At 29.9% G+C, this 24,056-nt stretch overlaps 1 protein-coding gene across 1 annotated transcript; it reads right to left on the bottom strand.

The window, feature by feature from the left end:
• Positions 1 to 408: 408 nt before the first annotated feature.
• Positions 409 to 22,703, bottom strand: slow (epidermal growth factor-like protein slowdown). Its single transcript, XM_018548412.1, has 9 exons — positions 22,240 to 22,703; positions 5,111 to 5,177; positions 3,997 to 4,102; positions 3,603 to 3,698; positions 2,161 to 2,286; positions 1,833 to 1,913; positions 1,321 to 1,394; positions 1,138 to 1,245; positions 409 to 546 (listed from the first exon to the last, which is right to left on the bottom strand). Exons 1-9 carry the CDS (start codon positions 22,701 to 22,703, stop codon positions 409 to 411), a joined length of 1,260 nt encoding a protein of 419 aa, XP_018403914.1.
• Positions 22,704 to 24,056: the final 1,353 nt, after the last annotated feature.

Here is a 24,056-nt window from a genome sequence, read left to right as displayed (position 1 = left end):
ATTATATATGCTAAATGCTGGCAGTGACATTTCACGATAGAAATAATTCCACGTAGATCTTACAGCTACTACTACGTTAATTTCTTGAGATTAAAAAAACAACATTGCTTTGTAATTAGAAAATAAAAAATAAATATTTAGTTTTTAAATATATAGTATTTTCTATATATAAACATATCTCTAATACAAAAGTATTATTACCCGTTTCTATTTATTTCAAAACAATAAAAAATTTATGAAAAAATATCGTTTTTGGATATATATAATATATAGTAATAACACTATTTACTATATAAAATAATAGATTATTATTTCGTATTATTAAAATAGTGTTACTATTATAATTAAGAAATTGTATTGATAATTTCAGCAATACTTTAGTAGCGCTAAAAATTAACCATCCAAAGTTTATTGATATCTGCAACGTAGTCTCAAACGATTTTCTAATTCCGCGACACGATTTATCAGATGATGTATCTTTCTCATTTCTGCCTCATATTGTCTCATCTTGCTTCTCATATCGTATACTTCTTGTTGCATCAGTTGCTAAAACAAATAATTTTAAAATTCATAAAATAAATATTCCTGTTTTACCAATACATAATAATCTCGTGATATAGTGTCATTTAAAATAAAGAAAATAAACTGAAATTTTACTATCGGGGTATAACATTTGTTAACTCATTTTTTCTCTCCAAGATAAAAAATTTAAAGTAATTGTCTACTAAATCTTTCTCTATTATTAAATCAACTAAAAGATTTCTTAAGAAATAAAATACATGAAAATTGTAATATTAGAACATCAAGATCATATACATTTTTTCTTCAATGCTGAAAATCTACTTTTTTATTATTTTAAATGAAAAGTATGCTAGAGTGCATTTTACATCATTAGTAACAGATATATCATAAGGATGAAATCATGTTTAGCAATATTACCATTCTCAGATCAATGGCAAACTAGATCTGAAAGAAAATACAAAATAAATATTCTCATCCTTATACATACCTAATTACTTATTCGTATATATGAAGTTTTAATTGGCGGAAAGTATTTGCGAGATCTTTATCATATACTATATATGTTTATTGGGATTTAAGTATATATTATAATATTTCAATACTTCTTATAAATACCACATTTTCGACGGTCCTCTTCATCTCATTAACACTTTCAATTGCCAATGTAACTTTGGTGTTCATCTCAGAAGCCTCTGTATCTCTCTTTCTGTTTCTGGCTATTTGCTGAAAAATTAATATATTTCCTCATCGACTATACATAATACACACCATGATAATAATCATTTTTGCATAATGTACCTTTTCCAATTTGATCAATCTTTTTAAAATAACCTCATAGTCTTGATCATCATCGCTCACTTCGTTTTCTGTATCTAGAATTCAAGAATATTTTTGCGAAAAAATAAATGCATTTTTATAGAGCTTGATTATTAAAGTTCTTTTATTCTAAACAAAATTAGTATAAAAATTCTAAAATAAAAATATTATATGGTACAGCCTGTGCAATAATATGTATATGATATGCTCCTCGCTACCGTATTATAAGACACAGTATATGATGTGTTTCTATTATTTTATATTTAAATAATATAAAACATTGTGAAAATTTTGTTTTAAAAGTTAAATTTTTATACACTTATGTTTTGAAAGTAGTGACAAAAAGGTATAAAGCATCAGCAAGAACCTAAATTTTATTATTTGTATAAAGTTTTGTGCGGTGCCGGTGAAAAGTTAAAATAATTGGAACTTTGTGCACATTAAAAAATTTGAGGTACTACTTTTGTAGATTTAAATCTTTTTAAAAATAATACCGTGAAAAGTTGTCGGATCCTTTGTTACGGGTATATCATCGGTCTCCAAATCGCGTGCTTCAAATGCATTTTCGTCGGTATCTGTAAAAAAAAATAAATCTATTTTTAAGAACACATTTTGTTTGTATTATCAGCTAAAAATACTACAGATTTATATACACAGACTGTCTTCTATTTATAGAGTGCTCATATTTTACATAGATTACATAATAATAAAATATTCTAAATAAAATTGATATATTTTTGGCAATATTTTGAAATACATATACATTCATAAAGCTACTCTTCGGAAAAAAAAAATTAAGATTCAAAATTTGCAAATTTCTACCATTTCTTCGACAAGATTGGCCATCTTCTTGAAGTTGAAATCCGACCCTACAGTAACACCGATATCTACCAGGTAAATTTGTGCAAAGTTGTCCACATGGTTTTTCTATCACACATTCATCCACATCTACACAAAAAATTAATATTTAATTAATTTTTATAAAATATCAATAGCGACACATTATCTTACAAAAAAAATTAATAAATTTATTTTTAAATTATTTATTATTAAATAGAAAGTAAAATGTTATCAAAAACATATAAAGTATAGTTCACAATCTGGTTTGGATAATTTTTATATATACTATACAATTTATGTTAAATTATTTTTAATTATTCTTATAAGAGAGAGAGTGTGTCACTACTGCACTTCTATTATATGTTATTAATTCAACTAAAACATTATTTGCAACGAATTATTCGCAGATTTAAAATTCTCATTAACATCTATTATAAATATTTTTATAAAGACGATGTTTATTAAAATTTGTTAAAATTTATTAAATTATTTATCAATTTAAAAAGTGATGTTACTATTCCGCTTATGATTACATTTCAAGAAAAAGATTTTTGCGCGCGGTTTGTAGAATCAGATAGGATGTAATAGATACATAATTAGACACAATTGATCTTAAGTAATGATATATAAGTGTAGTTATTTTATGAGCCTCGTTAAAGCATAAAGAACATTCAATCGATTGGCTTGGTTACGAGTGCCTTCTCGTGCCTGGTATCGTCAGACGTAATTAAATCGACGTAAAACGATATACTTCTCGATACTATTACGAGTGCTAAGCTAACTACAGCACAATACGTATTGCGATATCCTACATGTCCTGCTGCATCGGTAAGTTGCAACCACGTTGCACGCTCTCGATTAGAATAGATTTACAATCGATTTCCTTGCACTACATGTTCTAATTACCATCCTTTTGTATATATTATGTAAGTTATTTTTTATCGAGATTGAAATCATGATACAACAAAAATGCAACTTATTTAAAATTATAATTATCAAACTTTTCTCGTCTACACTTGTGTTGATAGAATTCAATTTCGTCATATAAATATATTATCATATTTAGTTTGAGATAACTAGTAAGCTAGATATTTAAATTAAATAAATATTTTATAAACATAAATTATGAATTGTTATCATAATTTACCCAACCAGAAATGATTAATTAAATTAACATTGATCAGTGCTATTGATGTCGATGGACGTCAATTTAATTAATTATTTCTGTCGGAGTATAAAGATTGCCATTTATTTTATTGCTTATATATATGATAATACGTATAGCTTCTTAAAAAATACTAAAATTTATATAGTATAAAAATACTAATTATTAAATTATATAATTTTTTCACGACAGAATTAATAACAATAAACGTTTCGCAATCTGGATATTTATAATTCTAATTAAATAAAATTAAAATTACCTGTTTGACATTGATTACCAGTGTATCCTTTAGGGCATGTGCATTTGTCAGGCGATATGCAAGTTCCACCATTCAAACATGGCGTTGGACATGTAGCTGGAAAACAATAAGATTGATAAATTTATATAGTTGAGTCAACAAAAAGAGATATATAATATAGACTTTAGAGAGAGAGAGAGAGAGAGAGAGTATAATATATATATATTTTTTTTTAATAATTCAGTAAAATATTTTTTGAATTATGTATTAATACTTTAAAATAATATTTAGTATAGCATTAATAAAATCTTGTAATTTATTTGTGTAACATTTATTTCAAATGTAATTATTCTCTAATTATATATTTGGATCTATTACAAAAAACTTGAAAAATAATTTTATCAAATTTACTTACGTTTATTACAACCAAAACTCAAATGAGTAACCTGTGACCATCCTGGACAGCAAAAGAAATTGGAAGTCATCTCAGTGTATACTAACCTAAGATATATTATTAATTCCTTTAATGTAACACATTTTATAATACACAGAATCATGCTTGTGTATTATCATGTTTTTAAATTATAAATATTTATTTGTAGGTAATATCTCCTGCTGAAGTCCGCGAAAAATATATATATATAGATTTATTATAAATTTTATTAAAATTTAATATAATACTAAATAAGATCTTAATAACGATTCCAATAAATTTAGTTTTATTAACCTTATATAGATTTAATTTGGACCATATATAATGATCCATATTAAGTTATATAAGACCATATTTAAACTTATTAATTCAACTTATTAAAACTCATTAAGACCATATTAAAACATATTAATTCAACTTATTTAAAATTTGTTAAGATTTAATTAAATTATATAAATTGGACTTTAATAAGATTTAATAAGGACTTATTAAACTTAAATAAGTTGTTAATATAAACTACATTAAAAATGGTACATTTTCGCATTTATTTATAAGGTTATATAAAGACTTTATAAATTCTTTATATGAATTTTGTGAATTATATAAATTTATTGAAATCCTTATAAAGAGCTTATAAGACTTTTATTTAGAATATATTAACTTTTTTTTCGCGAATACAAACTAACAATAACATTATATTAATGTTTTCCTATTTAACAATTGTTATATACAACTATTTGTATTAATTTACATTTATATTTACGGAAAAATTTCAATGACTATAAATATGTATTTTAGGTATATGTACTATGTACCTAAGATATGTAAATATACATACTAGGTACATATATGTAGTATATATATAATTCACATTAAAAATTATTAATAAAAAAAAGCACTAAGATCCAGCTTCGATCATTATGGCCAGTGTATCCTATTTTCTTATTTGTTGAGTTACATTTACATTGTTATATGGAAATTATAATATCGATGTAATGTTACTATTAGTTTATGTTTTGTGGGATTTATTGCGAGATAAAATAAGTTGATTTATCTGAATAAAAAAGCTCTGAAATTTACAAGTATAACGTATAACATGCCTGATTTGCCTTTCTCGATGATGATGAGAAACTGCGGGAGCTTGCCTAGTGCACACTCGCCTCCTGAAATACAAATTATTAATTTTTAATTTAAGAAAATAATTATTAGATTCATCTTTCGATAATTTTGTGAATTAAAATTGATTTAATATGCTGATATATAATTAGCTCATATAAATTTGAATAATAATTGTAAACTACGCAAAAATTGTTTAAATTTACAATAACTTGGATATTGTTAAGAGAAAGTCAATTAAAATTTACCTACATTTCTATTATACTATGTATACACATATAAGTTGTAAATAATTTTTAAAGTATCTATTTTTAACAAAACACAACTGTTTGGTTATTAATTCAAACAAAATCACATTTATATTAAATATATAAATATTAAGTATATATATATATATACACAATAATTACATACATAAAATAAATATTTTATAAAGAATAAAAATAAATAATATGTTATATTATATTTTCCGGTTAATAATAATAATAATAATAATATTGTTATATTTGAAAGTAAACCAGATGTATATAAAAAACATCATTGTGGAGATATCATATATCATCGGTAAAAATTGTTTATGAATTCTCAAATAATCCTTTCTTTGGGTCCTATATCTCGATTTCAGCTTTGCATTTCGTTATAGCGACTTATATGTGACGGAGAAATTAAATCGGCAAGTCGATTATTTCGATAGTCATCGTAAACGATATCCCATGTCGTGTCCCTTCCAGCCAAACTGATCGCTAAAGCGCAGTCATTTGAATCGTAAAGTACGCAGAAGACCGGTTAAATCGTAAAATACGAAGGCCGATCGAATATACAGTTGAAATAAGTATGTGCGTTGGCGAGATATTACAGCTTGTCGTTGCTTGAGCTGGCTCCGGAATTAAGCTTACGCGACAGAACTCAATATGAAAGATTGCATTTCTGATTAAGGTCCAGTAATTCGGAAGCAAAACGAATAATATCGTTGTACGATCTGGAAACAAGAATAAATCTTGATAATATTATATGTATATCGTCAAATCATTTAGCAGAAGTATCGCGACGACGTACATATAATAGATAGCGGAAGACCCTCAACGATTCATAAGAGAAACATATGGCAATCGTATATATAATATAATTGGACGTCGAAACGAATGTTCGCTCGACAGAACCACTTCGTCATCATCAAGCCATAGAAAACTGCATTTCGCCATGTTGATGTCGTGTTTACTGAAACGCGACAGAACATTTACTGTCGCAACAACGGATACCGAGGACATGGTAGTCCCTGTTCATGTTCGTTTCTTGCTCAAGAGGCAATAGGTACGAGGAACGCGATCTATCGCTGAGTAAGTCTGCTTGGAGTGACTGCACAAAGAACTTATACGCGCAAATTCGTTGTCGTTAAATATTAACTCGTTGTCTGCATAGTTCTCGACCCGTTTTCACAGCGTGCATTAAATACGCTCCATCGATTTAGTCTTTGTTCATATCATGTTATTTATATAATATGTTATAAATAAGTGAAAAAATAGATGTCTTAATATTAAACAATAATAAAATCCAATAAGTTAAAAAGGATATGTAAATAAAAGTTAAATGCAAAAATGAATGCGCAAAACAAATAATAGGATGTGATATGTGTGTTACTTCGTACACGTGTCTGATATTTTTAATCCATTATTCTATTACAATAAACATTTGCGTTAAATGTAAAATAATATTGTAAATAAAATTTAAAATATTTAAAAAGATATTCTGTAAAATAAATGTATAATCGTAAGTCCAATTTTTTGAAAGATCGCAAAGTCAATTGAAAAAAAAATTAAACAGAAGACATAAAATTAAAAAATATATTTTTACTTGTAAGATTTTAATAATCATAAATACTTAATTTAATAACTTAAATTAAAAACAAATGAGGAAGAGAGAGCATAATTAAACTTTGTGATTTCCGGATACTAAATAAGGACCTCTCGGGTTCTTCAACATTCTTCATTAAATAGTAGGTTCTCTGGGAAACGCCAAGGCTAGATGCCGAGAATCTGCAAGTGTGCCAGTAAGGACGAACGTTCATGATCACATAAAAGAGAAAGGATTAGAAGGATTAGTACAACAGGTGATGGTCTATCAAGAATGTTCTGGCTATTAATCGGCTGCATGATAATTACTTTCACCGTCATAAATTTACGTTTAATTTTTATTATTGTAAAAATTATGTCATTTTTATGATAAGTAGAACAGTAGAATTTGATGCATAGCGATTTTTCATTCTTTTTTTAGTACAAATGCGTAAATCACTCTCTCTCTCTTGCTGTCTTCTTTACTCACAAAAAATCTCGCGAAATGCGTCTCGCATCGGGGGTTCAGTTCAGATACGGTTCGGGGGACATTCGTGTGGGTATACTGGTTCGGCTCTGACAAGTTCGTTTCGTGCATCGGTAGACACTGATAAGATTTCTTCTTTTTTTTCTTTCTCTTCGTGACACTGAACGGACGTTTTGACAAACATAAAAATGAAATTGTCACAAAAGCGTATAGCACGCGGCGATAAGAATTGTCGGAGATTTACGACTCGATTAATGATTTATAACAAGAAATCCAAGTTTTTCACATATAAAATTTCTCATCTTATGGACCGAAGCATTTATGCGCCAATCAGTTACCGAACTGGTTTTGTGCAGCGTGGGTTAAGGGTCAGTACGTTAGAATGATTGGTGACTACATAAACTGATTGCGTCGATTTTGAATGTTATCTTAATGAAGAACATACCTATTTGTTAGATCGATAAGATCGTTGCATACAAGGTTTTAGGACTCTATTGCTTGAATGTAATTCCTAGTCGTTTCTTCCTACGCGATATATAAGATAACAAAAATGAGAAAATAATCAGGAAGAGAAATCAACATTGTTTCTCAATGTATAATTAACTGGTCATGGAGAGAATTAACTGTTCATTTAAATTTATATCTCATATTCATTCAAAATTGTATCTTATTTATGTACAACATATGCATCTTACATACAATATTGAAAAATGAATTATATTTGGAGTTGTAGTCACGTCAAATATTTTAGCGTGGCATATACTTGACGATATTACATTAAATTAAAAAGAATTTAATGTATTGGAAAAAGCTTAATAAAATTTCACGTTGTATGTATAACATCCAGGCGCTACTATCGCGTGATTCGATTCACAATGTTCCGACCGAAGGGTGATAAATCTAGAATGAATTACGTGCATTGGATGGTCGCATGTCTACGGCTCTCTTAAGCGCTTCCGAAATCTTAGCGACGATCTCGAAACGGTTCCCATTCCTAACAGCGCGCAACGCCACGTAGTCCTTAACGTGATGTCGTGTTATCGCGGTCGTTTGTTACGTTCCTACGTTCATCTGTTGCACACGTAGATTTTCACTGACGATGACGACGGTTTTCTTTACCGTCTTTGCAAGCCTAACGAGCTGCATGCTTTCTTCGCAACATTGTTGCGGCTATGTTTTGAGTCTATGCGCCACCGAGGGCAAGTTGCACAAACGATTTTTCTTTAAACTGATCACTATCGACTCTATAAAGAAAAAATACGTTTCAAGCGATTTGTAGCAAGCACATAGAGATAATTCAGCTTTTCTTCACTCAAATTTACTTGCTATTAAATCCAAAAATTATAATTAAAATTGTTTCAACCGGAAAAAAATTTTAGCAGCGATTAATTTTGACTTTATTGAGATATTATCATATCTGCAGATTTCTCTCAATCTATTTTTATTAAAATTGTGAATCTTACTTGTACCATAAAATAAAAAAATTTTTTATAGAAAAGAGAACTATTATTGTAGAGTGCTCATGCTCATTCATATCTTACTTTTTCACAGTTTTCCTTACATGTTAATTAAATGCATTTTGAATATTTGAATAATTACATTTTCATGTAGTACATTTAATAAATTAATAATAATTTCCCTAACAGAAGAGTGTATAAATTTTCGTAGAAATACATGACACACATTACGTCTGTATAGTTACGTATGTATGACACAGACGTACGTCTGGTTATAAACACCAGTTTTTTATTGCCTGATCTCATAAATGTTAGTCTTACCGTTTTCTTTTTTTCTCGTGCACCACCATCGCAGTGTCATTCAGAAGCGCGCCTCGCAGTTTCTACCTTTGTGCGGTCGTCGTAAATCAAGCAATTTAACGAGATCAATTTAACAAGATCAAAGATGGTCCCTTTCCCGAATTAACCATCATAAAGATCAGATTAAAATCATGACTATATTCTATCATGTGATATGCAATATTATTGCATCACATTATTATTATCGTTACATCCCTTGTATTATTAAATGCACATAACAAACTATGTATAAATTGTTGTATTTATTTATCATATGTTCACTATTATTATATTAATAATTCATTTTTCTCTAAAACGACTAAGAAAGTATAAAAATTTACAATTTCAATATCCGTATTATAAAAAAATCAATATACATTATATTATATTTTAATAAATATGAATTAAATATTATTTTATTATCAGATTAGATATTATTTTATTGTTTTATTTATATATATTATATATATCTCCCTTCATATGACTAAATTTCATAATTGAATTTCACATTGTTTATTTCATGAACAATTTTTACTCAATTAAACTCTAAGTTCAATGATTACGTTGAAGATAATTTTGTCTCAATTTGCGATTAATAGTCAAATTCACACACACATCACACAAATGATTCAAGTTATAAATTAGAAATTACAAATAATTTGAGATTTTGAAGCGGACCAAAATATCGATTCAATCTAGCCAATGAAAAAACAGACAAAGCTATCGATTGTAATTGCCGGCAGTATAACGACCATTTGTTTTACGAGCAGTTTGCATGCAAAACACGTGGAATCTCAACTGGCTTTTGCGAAGCGGAACAAAGAAACTGGAGAGTTGAAGTGCCACTCGTGTGTCCGGACAGCAATTTGTTTTTAAGGTTTTCCAATGACTACCTCGGCCATCGACTGCTGTTTTACAAGTGGAACTTAATTGATCATGCGCAGTCCTAGGACACTCGTGACATCTAATTTTTTCAAGTAGATTCAAAATGCCACTTGCACTAGTTAATAAAGAATTTTCTGCGCAAAATTTATAATTTAGTAAACAAAATATAGAAAAAAGATAAATAATTATTATATTTAATTTCACTGGTAATTATCTAGTAAAATTTAATTGTTTATAATGTATTTATAAATATTTATATAAATTTTTATATTAATGTTGTAAAGAGAGAGAGAGAAACTTCTTAAATATATATTTTGTTGTCTGTTCAGTCTGATGTAATAAGTTTTATTGTATCTAGCAGCTATTTTTAAAAGCAAGATTTATCAACTTTTTAATAATAATAACAAATTAATTATTGTGTAATAATAATTATATTCTTTATTTTTTTAATACTACAATTTTATTTAAAAATATATTTTCTACTATATCTAATTATATATTAAATATTATCTTTAAAAGTTACTATTATTTTTGTTTCTTGTAAAAATGTAGTAACTTATTAGTATCGTTCTAACAAAATTTTAATAAATGTACGAATACAACGCATATAACGACTTCTCGATGCACACCAGTGAGAGATTATACGAGCTACTTGAAAATTACGATGTATCTTATTTCAGGATTCGAGGCTTGAGTGCCATAACGCACCTATGTATTGCGCGTTTCAATTACAAGACTCGATAACACCTCTTGGCGGTAACTTCATCTTTGCACAGCTGCATCCGTATAACTTATCACAAAAGTGCCGCTGTTATTTTTAAGACCATCCAATGGGTTCTATATGTATTTCTAAAATATTTTCTTGTCGAAATATACATATGTCACGCATCGCTACATAATATGTATAAAAATGCAAGCCTTCTGCATTAGATAAAATACCTCCTTCCGCAAAATATTTTCCAAGTTGTTATTCTTCAAGTAGTATTATTACAACACCATCCAATATGAAAAGTAAGGACTTTATTTTATCGTAAAGATATTCTTTTATTTTTTAGAATACATCTTGGATTACCTTTCCTTTTTGCTGTATTTTACATAACATGCAAAAATAAATAAAAATAATAATTTGAAATCTTTTTTCTAAACTTTAAAAGAATAGTAATAAATTAATTAATTAAAAATTGAGCGACAATATATATATGTACACACACATTGTTATTATATTCTTTGTATCTTGTTCGAAGCAAAAACTTTTTTTTTATAAAGGAATTTTGAAAAATTTTTTTTTATATTTTCTTGTATCATATAAGCAAGATTTTATAGACAAAGGAAAATGTTCAAACATAATTCTATTTCGAAAGATATTTTTTTAAATAATAGCCTAAAAATTGTTTATATGTTCGTCATTAAAAAAGAGCTATTTTCTCGATAGAGAAAACTTTCAAAACACTGACTCTTTTATCGTCACTGACTACGTGTATGTCCAAGAAAGAGGGGTGTGAACGATGTATAAACAATCCGACACTGCAAATCGATGTATGTATACGCTAACGAGAGTCGGTCATCGATCCTTGAATCTTGCCAAGGCAGCTTGCAGTGATTCATACCCGCTAATTTCAGACCTATACGCTTTAAAGAATTGCTTACATGAATCTTTTTTTAGGATCGTCTCTTTCTGCATCGTTCATTGCAATGTAATCGGATCGTTCATAGACCAATAATATGTACGTAATTTACTTGAGCTTTATAGGTATACAAATATTTATAATTACATTGGGATTCTGTAATTTATACATTTTATAATAGAAAAATATTGTGACATATCAACGAAATAATAAAATAGTAAAATAAACTTCTTAAATGGTTTACTGTTTTATCATATTTTACTATCAAAATTCAAAACAGGTATTTTACAATATTATTAAAGCTTAAGATGTAACGGCTTCAATAAATTTCAACTCTTGGAAAAATTTTTATTGCGCCTATGGACTCATTTGACGTCGCCTCGGTGCCCTCAGTATTTCCATAAACAAAGAAATTGCCGGTCTGCGCCATCCAAGAATGCACAGTCCATATTTGCGAAAGAGGCGAATCGCCGCTCGTTCATTTAGAGATTGCATCTTGCGCGCGTCGAAAGCCGTTCCCTCGGCGGAATGCTCAACGATGCAACGGGAGCCGCGGGCAGGCAGTGCAAAATTTCCAAATTACAAAATTGCTTGATGACGGGTTATCCAGGTTGCCGCTCAGGTGAAGTAATTATGCTCCTACGCGGTGCCAATAAGATGCGCAGCGTCTCTCATTACTGCCTCTTCGCTTCGTTTTCTTCTTTTTCAGTGATGTGGCGCATATCACGAGTCTTGTCATTTAAATTTTGAACGAACATAGAATATAAGATATTTCTCATTAACTTTTATAATATCATTCTAATCAGATTATTCATAGATGCAGTTATTTGCCATTATTCGATCTTCCTATAAGTCACGTAATCTTTACAGTGAAAGTTCTGTCGATATGTTTCATAATCGAAATTTTTTAAACCACCATTAGGTGGGTACCATTTAACTTTATTAGAAAGAATAACTATTCTTACAAAACATTTGTCAAATTTTTCTAAACTTCTTTTGTGTAGCTGTATATTTATTTATTTACAAATAAGAGTAAAAAACGAAATAGAGTGTTTAAATTGTCATTTAACAAATAAAATTAGAAGACGTATAAAGAAAATAACACAATTATCAAATGTAATTAAATAATGACATAGTCGTCCGAATTATTCACTAGTCCCGTGAATCGCGAGCGCGGAAGCATTTAATTTTACCAAACATACAATATAATTTTTAATATCTTGACCTGGAATCTCACTGCATCCCAATCATTGTTTCCGATGAATCGAGAACCAGTTCCCGTTCAACGGCAGTTCATTTCGACCATTCCAAGAACAAATGTTGGCAATTTGTCAGTAAAAAAAGCAACCTCGACTTCCTTGCATCTCCATATGCGGAATCGCCCAGCTCGCTCATTTTCTTCGGTGGATGCAGTTTACGTTCCCGGACGCCATTTGCCTCCTGCCGTACGTTCGTCCATAAACTTCATAGTTGTCTATTAATTCTGTTGTAGCTCGATTTCACTCGTTGGACTAGGTTGAGCAACAAACGACGTTGCAAAGCGTGAACTTTCAAAGCAATAAGTCAATCGCGATCGCGAACACAATTACAATGCAAGATATCGTTTGATTGACATCGCTTGTAACCTACGAGATCTTCAATCTTATCTTGATTCTGATGCTTAAAGATTTCACACCGCTATTTCCATCTAATCAAGCAAAATAAATGTATGTGAACGATTATCACGATAAAACTTCAATATCTTTGCACGTCTCTTCAAGTTAACGTTAATTATCGTCCCTCTTTTAAGTCTAACGTTAAATTTATTGATTACTGACATAAGTTTAAAATTAGTCGTGATACAAAAACATCTTTTTATATATAAGAAGTATGAGTACAGTTACAAAATCTCTTTCTGCGTCGTTATTTTCTTTTTTCTTTTGTATTTTTACTGCGGTACTTTTAAACAATAGATATATAGATTGAATATTCAAACAAAACAAAAACAGAACCACTAACCGCAATATATTCCTGCATTTATCCATGCAAATTCATAGCGCGTGCGTCAGCGCACGTGTACTTATACCTGCGCCTCACGCCTTATCCACCCATTCTCTTCTCTCGCTTTTGACCTTTTCACCCCTCGCGTCCGCTGCCCACAGATAAAAGTTCATGTTAATGGATTTACATGAAACCGCTATCATCGAACGTGGCGGAATGAAGCTGCAAGCATTTACTTCGATCGTTCAGTCCTCAATTTTTTTTCTATTGCGACTTAGAGAAGTATGACGTAGTATACTCTATATTGTACTGCTATTTAATAAATATAATAAAATTACATAATGTTTTGGTGGATTCTTAAATTTATTTACTGAACTAGATCTATTTATTATACCTGTTTATTAAATATCATCCATCACCAAAATTGCATTCTAATTTTAATTATAAAATAAACAATTATTCAATAACGTTTTGTTAACAATTGTAAATGAAACAAATATATAAAATGAGCGATATAATAAACAAGATACATATAAATGAGAAAATTACAATTAATAAAAGATTTTATAATATACTTTGATATTTTTTATGTCTTTTCATAAAAGCTTACAACAATTATATTATACTTATTCATATTATTTTTTGTTCTTTGTTGCCCTGCATCGCTTGATGTTGCTTTTTTTGCAAATTAATCACTATCAGTATTAAAACTTACCCGCGATTCTCATGAGACTGACGATCATTTTACTAGCAATAATACGATTCAATGTCGAGTGCTTGCACGTATACCGAAATTGTACGTCTTCCCTTGATCCTGTGTGCGATCGATGAGCGCGGCCTTCGCACGAGATGTAGGAATTATAAGGTCATGGGTCGGAAAACACACACATATATACACATGGAGCATGTGAAGATTCTATTTGAAGTCCTGAAACTTTTGGAAAGCACTTAACGATGTCGGGAATATTGATTTTCGTTAACTTTTAGATAATTGTAATAGATTCTTGATGTTCTACGTATAATATACAGTTGCTCTAATAATGAATTTAATCGTTGCTTCTTGATTTAGAACCAGTTAAATTTCTTTCAGAGATAATTGTAAGAAAAGATTTCAAAATGTAGAGCCCAAGTCTATCAAACTGTTATCTTCTATATGTTCATTACTACTTTCTTTACAACTTTTAGATTTTTCTTTTCTCTTTAGTAAAAGTATTGAGAAGAATCGTTATAATGCGCATATATTATATAAATTTCTCATAGAAATAATTAAATATCTTCAATTTCTCAAATTACAAATCTAAATAAAGTAAAAGTTATTTAAAATACAGTATTTTAATATAATTAACAATTGATTATAAGACATCAAACTTTTCAAAAACTATATTTTTTTAATATATTCAGTTTAATTAATACTTTGGTATTATATTAAGAAATCGACTTTGATTCCATTATTATGCAAAATATTCCGTATATCTTTTAATTATTGAAGAAATGTCTCGAGAAATTGACTGAATTGACACGTGACGAATTCAGAAGGTGCGCATCGCTTGTAAATGTCTTCAGGGTTGAACGGTCGACGCTGATATGTTTATCCTGCGGGTTATACCGGTTAGTAAAAAGAGAGAAAAAGAGAATAAAATGCAAGTGTGTGCGAAAGAAGTGCTCTATTTGCGGCTGTGGAATTTTAGTGTATTCTGCTTCTCCTCTTTTATTCGCTGGTCAAAAGGAATTTTGTCGCCGATACGACTTTACGAAGACAGAATTTTTGCAAAATAAACAAATAAATTTTTTTTTACATGAATATATATTAATAAGTTAGTAAGAAACATTTTTACGCGAATGTAATTCAAAATTGCTTGAAAGTTAATTACTAATTGATAACAACTAATTAGTAAAAAGAACATTTACAACTCAACAAATAAGCTGACGTTATTTATCGTCATTTTGTTATACTGACATTTTAATGTTAAAATAAAATCAAAATGACGACAGTGAAATTTTTTGTAAATGGAAATATCAAATATAATAATGTATATATAATATATCAGATATAAAATATATGTACTAAATAAAAACAGTAAAATAAATTATCTAATATGGAAAAATTTGCTAAAAATTTTTTAACAATTAGCTTAATAGACAAAAATAAATAAATACATTAATATAAATATGTTATTTTGAATAATAACAGTACTTTGCAAATGTTTTATAGATGATAAAAGTAATTAAATTAGCGATATTATTATTATAATATTTAAGCATACAGTGTATTATATATATTACTAATTTGCAATCAACAATTTATTATAGTTGCTTTCGTTCAGATATGAACATTCGCTAACTAATCATTCTTATTTTGAGCAAATAATGAGGCACAATATGTGTAAGAATAAAAAATAAAACATTACTGAGTGAATTGCAAAATTTGTGTATTCGTCTAATAAACTCTTTACCTCGGAATAATAAAAAAAAGAAATAAAAAGCGTTTATGTTTTCAAAAACGTTTTCACGTTTATGATAAGTCTATTAAAAAATTAAATAAACAAAAATAGAGAATTTAAGGTATTATAAAATCTTGAGCGTAATAAAGTTTTGCATTTATTGTATAATTGCGAAGAAATTATCTACAAAGATATATGTATATTGTAATAATTTCTATTTTATAAATGAGTCCATAAATAAAGATACACACACAAATATCGTATCTGATACATTTATTTAGTTAAGTTGTGATACGATAACTTCACATGTGGCATCGAGAAGTGACTACTAACGTTTCCGATGGGGATGATGGAACGCACGTTTATAGTTCTCAAGAACACATTACATCGACGAATGACACCTGTCTCTTTATGACCTCGTCGCTCATCGATCAGCCATCGATGTTGAGTTCTACAGCGATAAGCAATAGCAATGCTGGGCAGTGAAACGTGCCTATAAGAGTGACATTGCAGGATGGTTATCTGGAGTACTCGGAACGGCTTGAATATTCATTATTCGCATTTCTTTCGTTCGATGTTCATCGATCACTCGGTGTCGCAAACGAAGTAACATAAATGATCGAGATAGAAGGTGGCCGGCAATAAGGAATACCATGGTCTATACCTTCTTACATATCTCGAACAATACGTATGTGCAACAATAGCCATTAATTATGAGAAGAGAAACGTAGTGCAGTTTAATAATCATATACCGTACCATTAAATCGTTTAAAACTCTGAATTATTGTCTTAATCAAAGAAAGATTAATTTGCATTATTAACATATTTGAAATGCATTAATAATATCCATTAAATTTTTTATTTTGTTGTTAAGACTTCTGTACATATATCATTTTATACAATATATGTCCACAACATCCTAAAATATTAAAATTGCAAAAACTATGGTGTTTCAATATCAAATTTTTCAACCGTTTTAAGGGAGTGTTCTCGTGTAATTACTCGTTTTCAAGGTAAATTTTGGGAATTTTTCATTTTATAAAAATGGTTAAATCTACACAGAGCTATTTTACATTCATATTTATTCATATTTGACGAAACTCCTGAAATTTTTTCAAAGTTTATTTATTATGTATACGAATGGATAGACGCACAGATTATATTACGAAAAATTGTTTCTATCGGGCGCAATAATTGCCGCCGTTCTCATCTAAAATTTTTTTGTTTTATTCTTTATGAATGTAGAGTTATTGTTTGGCTCTCTAATAAATAATAGAAAGAAAAATTGACAAAATGGCAGCGTTTAAAAAGAAAGTACTTCGATTTTTATTAGAAGATGTTTACTTTTGCGACATGGAAAAATAGCAATTTTAAAGATATCAAAAAGTTGGAGAATCGAACAATAGCCTAGTATGTATACAATATTAGTGCAAAAATACAAATCAATCGGCTCAGCAGTTTACGAGAAAAATGTGTGCCCGATTTGAAAAATGTCGTTTCAAGAAAAACGTGTTTAAACTTTTTCATATATTTCTCATAATTTTCCCTTCAATTTAACGAATTTCGCCTTTTCGTTTTACTGGAACACATTTTCAAGCTCTAAATTACAAAAATATGAAAAAGAATTTTTTCGATTTTTTTAACTCGACGCACGAGAATACTCCTTTAAATCGACAAATTGCTTTTTAAGTGTTCTGATTGTCGCATCAATGAATTTAAATCAATGACACGATTCGGTGCATCGACTCGGTTGCATCGTTGAGAAATCTTCCGTGCGAGGTGCATGATGATAAGGAGAAAGAGAAAGAGAAAGAGAAAGAAAGAGAAGAGGTGCACGCACACTGGTATCCTTGGACAGGTTTACAAGTTTTTTAGCCTGAGGCACACATCTGGGCAACCCGATCGCACGACTCGCAAGGTTAGACGAACATCGAATCATTGCACTCAGACTAAATAGTAACTAAATATTTTACACATCTATCTGCATGTACATACGTGCTTTGAGAATATTACATGTAGTATGGACAGCATAATATTCACAGCGTAGAACAATTATGTGCTATATATTGTGAAATATTATATTTGAAAGGATCTCGTTTATAAATTAAATTCAAAGATGACGTAAAATAATAAATAGAACCAATAATTATTAATATACTTTTAATGTAAATGTAGGTCTCATATTAATAATATAAAACTGGTATTTATGTTAAATGTTATATTTTATTGTGTACAGAGAAAATTAATTAAAGAGTTAATTATTATTGAATATTATGATGTAAAAATAGCGCTTGAAGCTAGATCGTTTGCATATATATATATATATATATATATTTTTTTTTTATTCTACTTATTCTCGTTTACTAAAGTGTATGTGCGCGTACGCGCATGTGTGTGTAATTACGACAATAAACAGTTCGTGACAAAAGACGAAGAGAGGCAAAATACGGGTGATGAAATCACTGTGCAATAATATTGACTGATACAGACGCCGGTTTGTTCTTTCTCCGATGTTTATATTGCCACGAGCGCTTTTTGCTACGCTTGGCGTGAACGCCCGCGAGGCTTCTGACGGGCAATCATTGATTCATGCTGGGAAGCGGAATGATCTCGTGGGGCTGTCAGAAGGTGATAAAAGTTACGCAGTATGATGATTTTCTCTTAATGGTTGCTTTAAGAAATCAAGTGTAGAATGGGACTGTAAGGTGAGAATGAGAATATCTGACGCTGCTTGGTTTCAAAAAATGCTATCTTTCGTTGAAAAATGTTATTTGATTATAATAACTATATTATAAAAGGCACACAAATTTATAAATTAATTGACAAAAATTTTGTTAATAAAATTGCATATTTTTTTATTTTAATAAATAATGTTTATTAAATTATACAGTAATAATAAAAACAATTTATTAATTTGTAAATTATAGATAGTAAAATTGTTGACCTTATATACGACAATAAATAATTTGTTATAAATCAATTTTATATAGAAATTTGAATTATATACGTATAATTATTATTAAATATATATAATAATTATTATATATATAAATTACTTATGTATAAGCAAACAAAAAGATTAACATAAATTAACAATAATAATATTGTATATAAATATAATAAAAAAAATTTTAATTAGCGATTTGTTTGAGGTATTTTTATATACGGGGTGATTTTAAAAAAATATTTATTTATATGATAGATAATACACATCATACTGAGTAAAAAAGCCTCAATAAGTATGGATTAAAAACTTAATCGTTTCTAAGATATAAATAATTTTGTATGTTAATATACATATTATAATATATATATTAACTTATTGACTTATTCTACATATGTCGTATACAACGTCAAGATTTATTTCGGTGTTTACACAAACCGCGTTCAGAATATTCTGATTCCATTTTCATATATACTTTATAAAGAAATTTTTCACCGCGAATCAATAAATTGACATCAACCAGCCATTACGATTGAATGGACATTATGGGAGATCAACTCATTGGACTTCTCGCAAATAGGCTATCAGTATTACTTATCTCAATTTCTCTTTTCACGTCATGTGCAACACGTAGAAGAAATAATAAGTCGATCATGATGACTAATAAACAAAATTGTCGATATTTCAGAAACGATTGTGCTTTCGACCTATGTTCACTAATAGCAAATTTGATTGCTAGTGCATATTAAAACTGTTGTACATTGGTTTAATTTGTGTAAATAACTATAATACAAATATTTAGAATTATAAAATACAAATTTTACTTGACAATACGATAAAATATATTAAAGATTTTATGATTTAATCTATTTTATATTTACATTAAACACAAATTTTTACGTTAATTTGTGTGTAATGACTTTAATGTGCTTCAATATGCGCATTGAGAGTGCATCCAATCGAATATCGAATTCGCTATAAGGTTTTTTTTGTAAGTATGTGTATTATCTATCATATAAATACTGAATGTTTTTAACACTCTACACAAATGAACAATACATTTTAAAATACACAAAGGAATTAAAAATGAGCATATACCACGAACGCTGGATAGATTTAGCGAAAATATAATGTATTTCGTAGAATATATTAAAACGATTAAAGGCCGAATTGTTTACTAATAATAGTAAAAATTTCGTTTTAATATATTCTACGAAATACATTATATTTTCGCTGAATCTATCCAGCGTTCGTGGTACCTATATGCTCATTTTTAATTCCTTTGTTTATTACTAAACCACATTAAAAACTTATATTATCGTTTACATTTTAAAATATTAAATAAAAATTCTAAACTTTTTTGTTAAATTTTAGTATAATTATTAATTGAATTAATTTATTGAATTTTTTACTGAAATTAATTTAACATGAAATTTTTATAAGTAATCACGAGAATAGTTCTATTTTTAAAGTTAGATATTTTTGTGCAGAAAATTTTGCGAAAACTAAGTTTTACGACTATGTCTGTTAATCAAATTAATTGGCATCTTGGAGTTTCAAGTCCGGGTAATAGAGAGTACCATTTATTCAGATATTTTTAATCCACGTATGCACGCACACGTGCGTTGAAAGCCGTTGCATATGCGTAAAGGATTCGCCATCGTGCACGGACAATCCCAATAATTGTACGCGACAGAGGAACGCGGTACATGCGAGATAATTAATCGGTCGATTAATTAAACGGCTCGCGGCTTGTCTTTGAACGACGGTGCGTCCGCGCGCCGGCCTTATTCCGTCGACCGTCGCGCTCGATCGTACATCATCGCACGGACGCGGTGCGTCGCTCATTGCTCGTAAATATAGTAATTCAGCGACACACATTAGCGGCACCCGTATATTTACGCGTCGTGGTTCATTCACTTCCATTTACGTGCCTTCCGTGATGCGACGAGTAATCGCGCCTGATGTACTCCGCGAGCTTGAATTATTCAATCCTCGCGAATATGCAAATATCGAATCGTCTATTTTTCTCGGTGAACCTTGCCTTCCCATGTCAGTGCTTTCGTTAATCTTTGAACTAACAAAATAGTATTTTTGATTGTGTGTGTAAAACAGTCCATATCTTTGATTAAAATTAAATTTAGTATTCTTAAACGTATGTTTATCATAGAAATATATAAAAATATTTTAAATTATACTCTTTAATTCCATTATAAAAAGTAAATACTAAAATGTCTACAACATACATAACACATATGATCTTTTTATTTATAAAAGATCTTTTGTTTTTATTTACCAAATCTGTATTGATTTAATCTTGGTATATAAATACCTTTTATATCTCACGTGTATGTAGTATATTTTCACATATTTAGATAATTTTTATTTTTTCATTTGCTTTCTAAATTTCTTTTTATTTACAAGAAAATGTTCTCACAATCAATCTGAAATAGAATATTTGTTATGCACTTTATTTCTGGAAAATGTAACTTAAACGGTGTATATCTTAATTTAAAGCCCATGTAATAAGTTGCAATATGTTTTCTACGTAATGCTTAGCATTCTATTTTAATCCGCAATATACACGATAATTTTCCAGTCCTTTCCTAGCAAAACGCATGTTTAAAAATGCGAGATACAAAAGGTCTTAAAAACGTTTAAGGACACTCTTAAAAAGTCTTGTGTCTCGACTTTGGATTTTTTTGTTGTCTGGGTTTTACTACACACAATGGGTCGTTCTGTCTTAAATTAATTTTCATTATTTTGACAAAGGTACAACAATTATTAAGTGATTCTTACATATGTTTCAACATTTTTAAAAAGTAGATTTTTCTAAGGTTGTATATGAAATGTGTATATAAAAGTTATAATTAATTATTTAGTATACTGGTATTAAAAAAAAAGAAATGCACATGATACGAATGACCTAATCATATATATATCATATATCATATAAGGGTTAAAATTGATCAGATAGTCATAATCTAATTTTGAATGAAGCCATTTGAAGTTTGGGCATTCTAGATTCCGATGATGTATTCGCAAAAGATTGATTATCTTACATCACATTTCCATAAATTTCCAATCTTATATTCTAAATTGTAACTTCATCCAATACTTACCCTGAATGATGTCTAGTGTATGTGGGGACAGTTGTGCTAATCGGCTGAAAGCCCTGTGTGCCCATCTCCCTTGATTGATGCCGATGATTGCCGTGATAACCCGCGTATGCTATCGCCCTGGTACCACCGTTTTCCGCCATAGCCACAACACCATTGAACTTTTGTTCCAACATCCGCTGCTCCATATGCCTCGATGCCGAATTTAACTGTTGCGATGATCTTGTCGTAGAAACCTGTGGTCGCAACGTCCACGGACTTTTCGTAGTAGTAGTTGTTGTTTCTCGGACGATGCGTTCGTCATTAAGGCGATCGTGCCTAGCATGAGGTAATCTGTCGTGGTACCAAATTGGCAAAACTATTCTATGGTTGCGCAAGAGTACTCGATGATGATCCTCCGACGACGATAGAACAGAGCAGATCGTGGCTGCGATAAGCAAGCTCACCAGCAGTATCTTCAGAGTCATCGTTCGGCTCTTCAAAAACTTATGATGACTGCGCGATGTCCTGATAACAACTGTACGAGTCGTCACATCCTCAACAGCCACGGTGGACGCGTTAAGTTCGCGACGGATATCCGGTGTGAGATCCTCCACGGGCAGCTGAGAGCACTACTGAGAGCACTACCGAACGAGACACACGGAGCAGGGCCCACGTGCTTCAGGCTTCAGCTGCAACAACCCCACCATGAATCTCTCTTTCTCTGTCTTCGTTCCTTCCCTGTGTTTCCCTCTTTTCCCCGTTGCCGCATTTTACTCACCGCATTCGCTTGTGGCCCGGTCTGCCTGGATTCTCTTTTCTTCCTTTCTCCTTTCCATTCTCATGCTGTAGCGACTGTCTGTTCTCCTGGTACCCCACCTGGTCCTTCGGTAACCACCTACGTATCCTTCCGCGACGATTTAACCGTGCACGTGGAGAACCGCGTTCCTCTCGCAGTTGCTATCTTTACGAGGTATAACACTATTCCGGACAAAGTTCTTGCTCCAACTACAAAGATATGACGGTTAAAAAGACGGCTGTGGGATAACATAGTATATACATATATGTATATATGACTTACATGCGGCTTGCAAATTTTATCATTGTCTGAACAAAGGTTTATATGATTAATGGGGGGTGCAGCAAATGCACACACATGAGAATATTAGTATTTCAGTTGTAAAACATGTTTTTTAAGAATGAAGAAAAGATATTAGTTATAGTTTCATGTTATTTAAGAATCTTGTATTTAAATCATATTTATCAAATTCTACAATAAAAAGAAATACGTATGAAACACGGACAAACAAACTAATCAAGAGTCAATATAGAGTTAACATTATAAAGTTTTTAAATACTAATACATTATACGTTGGAACACTTGATTCTTTTAAAACCAACAACGTCGCAGGAAAATTTTTACTCCAGATTATCAACAATCAAATTTGCAATGCAGTGAAACTGGAAGTTATACGTATATATTAGAAATCTCTGTGCCATTCTTGAATCACTTCGACCGCGACGTTACTTGAGACCAAGGTCAGTAGTGCAGTGGCTGCAACCGCAGTGAAGTCTTTGTTACGTTTTTACTCCTTCCTTACTGAGGGCGAGCCAAAAGGAGTGGAATAATTGCACGGATCATCGTCACATTATTGCCCATTAGAAGAGCATGAAGCACAAAACATAAAAGCATATCCGCGACCGGCAAGAGATAAATCAATGTAGCAGAATAATATACCGTAACGTTCGTTCTTATGAACACGATTCACTCTTCTCGTTCACTCATTTCTTCAATAACTCGATGTACAATAAAATTAAAGTGAATGTTAAGAAGGTATTTT

The sequence above is a fragment of the Cyphomyrmex costatus genome, unplaced genomic scaffold, assembly GCF_001594065.2.
Source record: "Cyphomyrmex costatus isolate MS0001 unplaced genomic scaffold, Ccosl1.0 scaffold123, whole genome shotgun sequence".
Taxonomy (NCBI): domain Eukaryota; kingdom Metazoa; phylum Arthropoda; class Insecta; order Hymenoptera; family Formicidae; genus Cyphomyrmex; species Cyphomyrmex costatus.
Note: the sequence above shows the minus strand (reverse complement) of the source record. Positions and strands in the feature narration are given on the sequence as shown.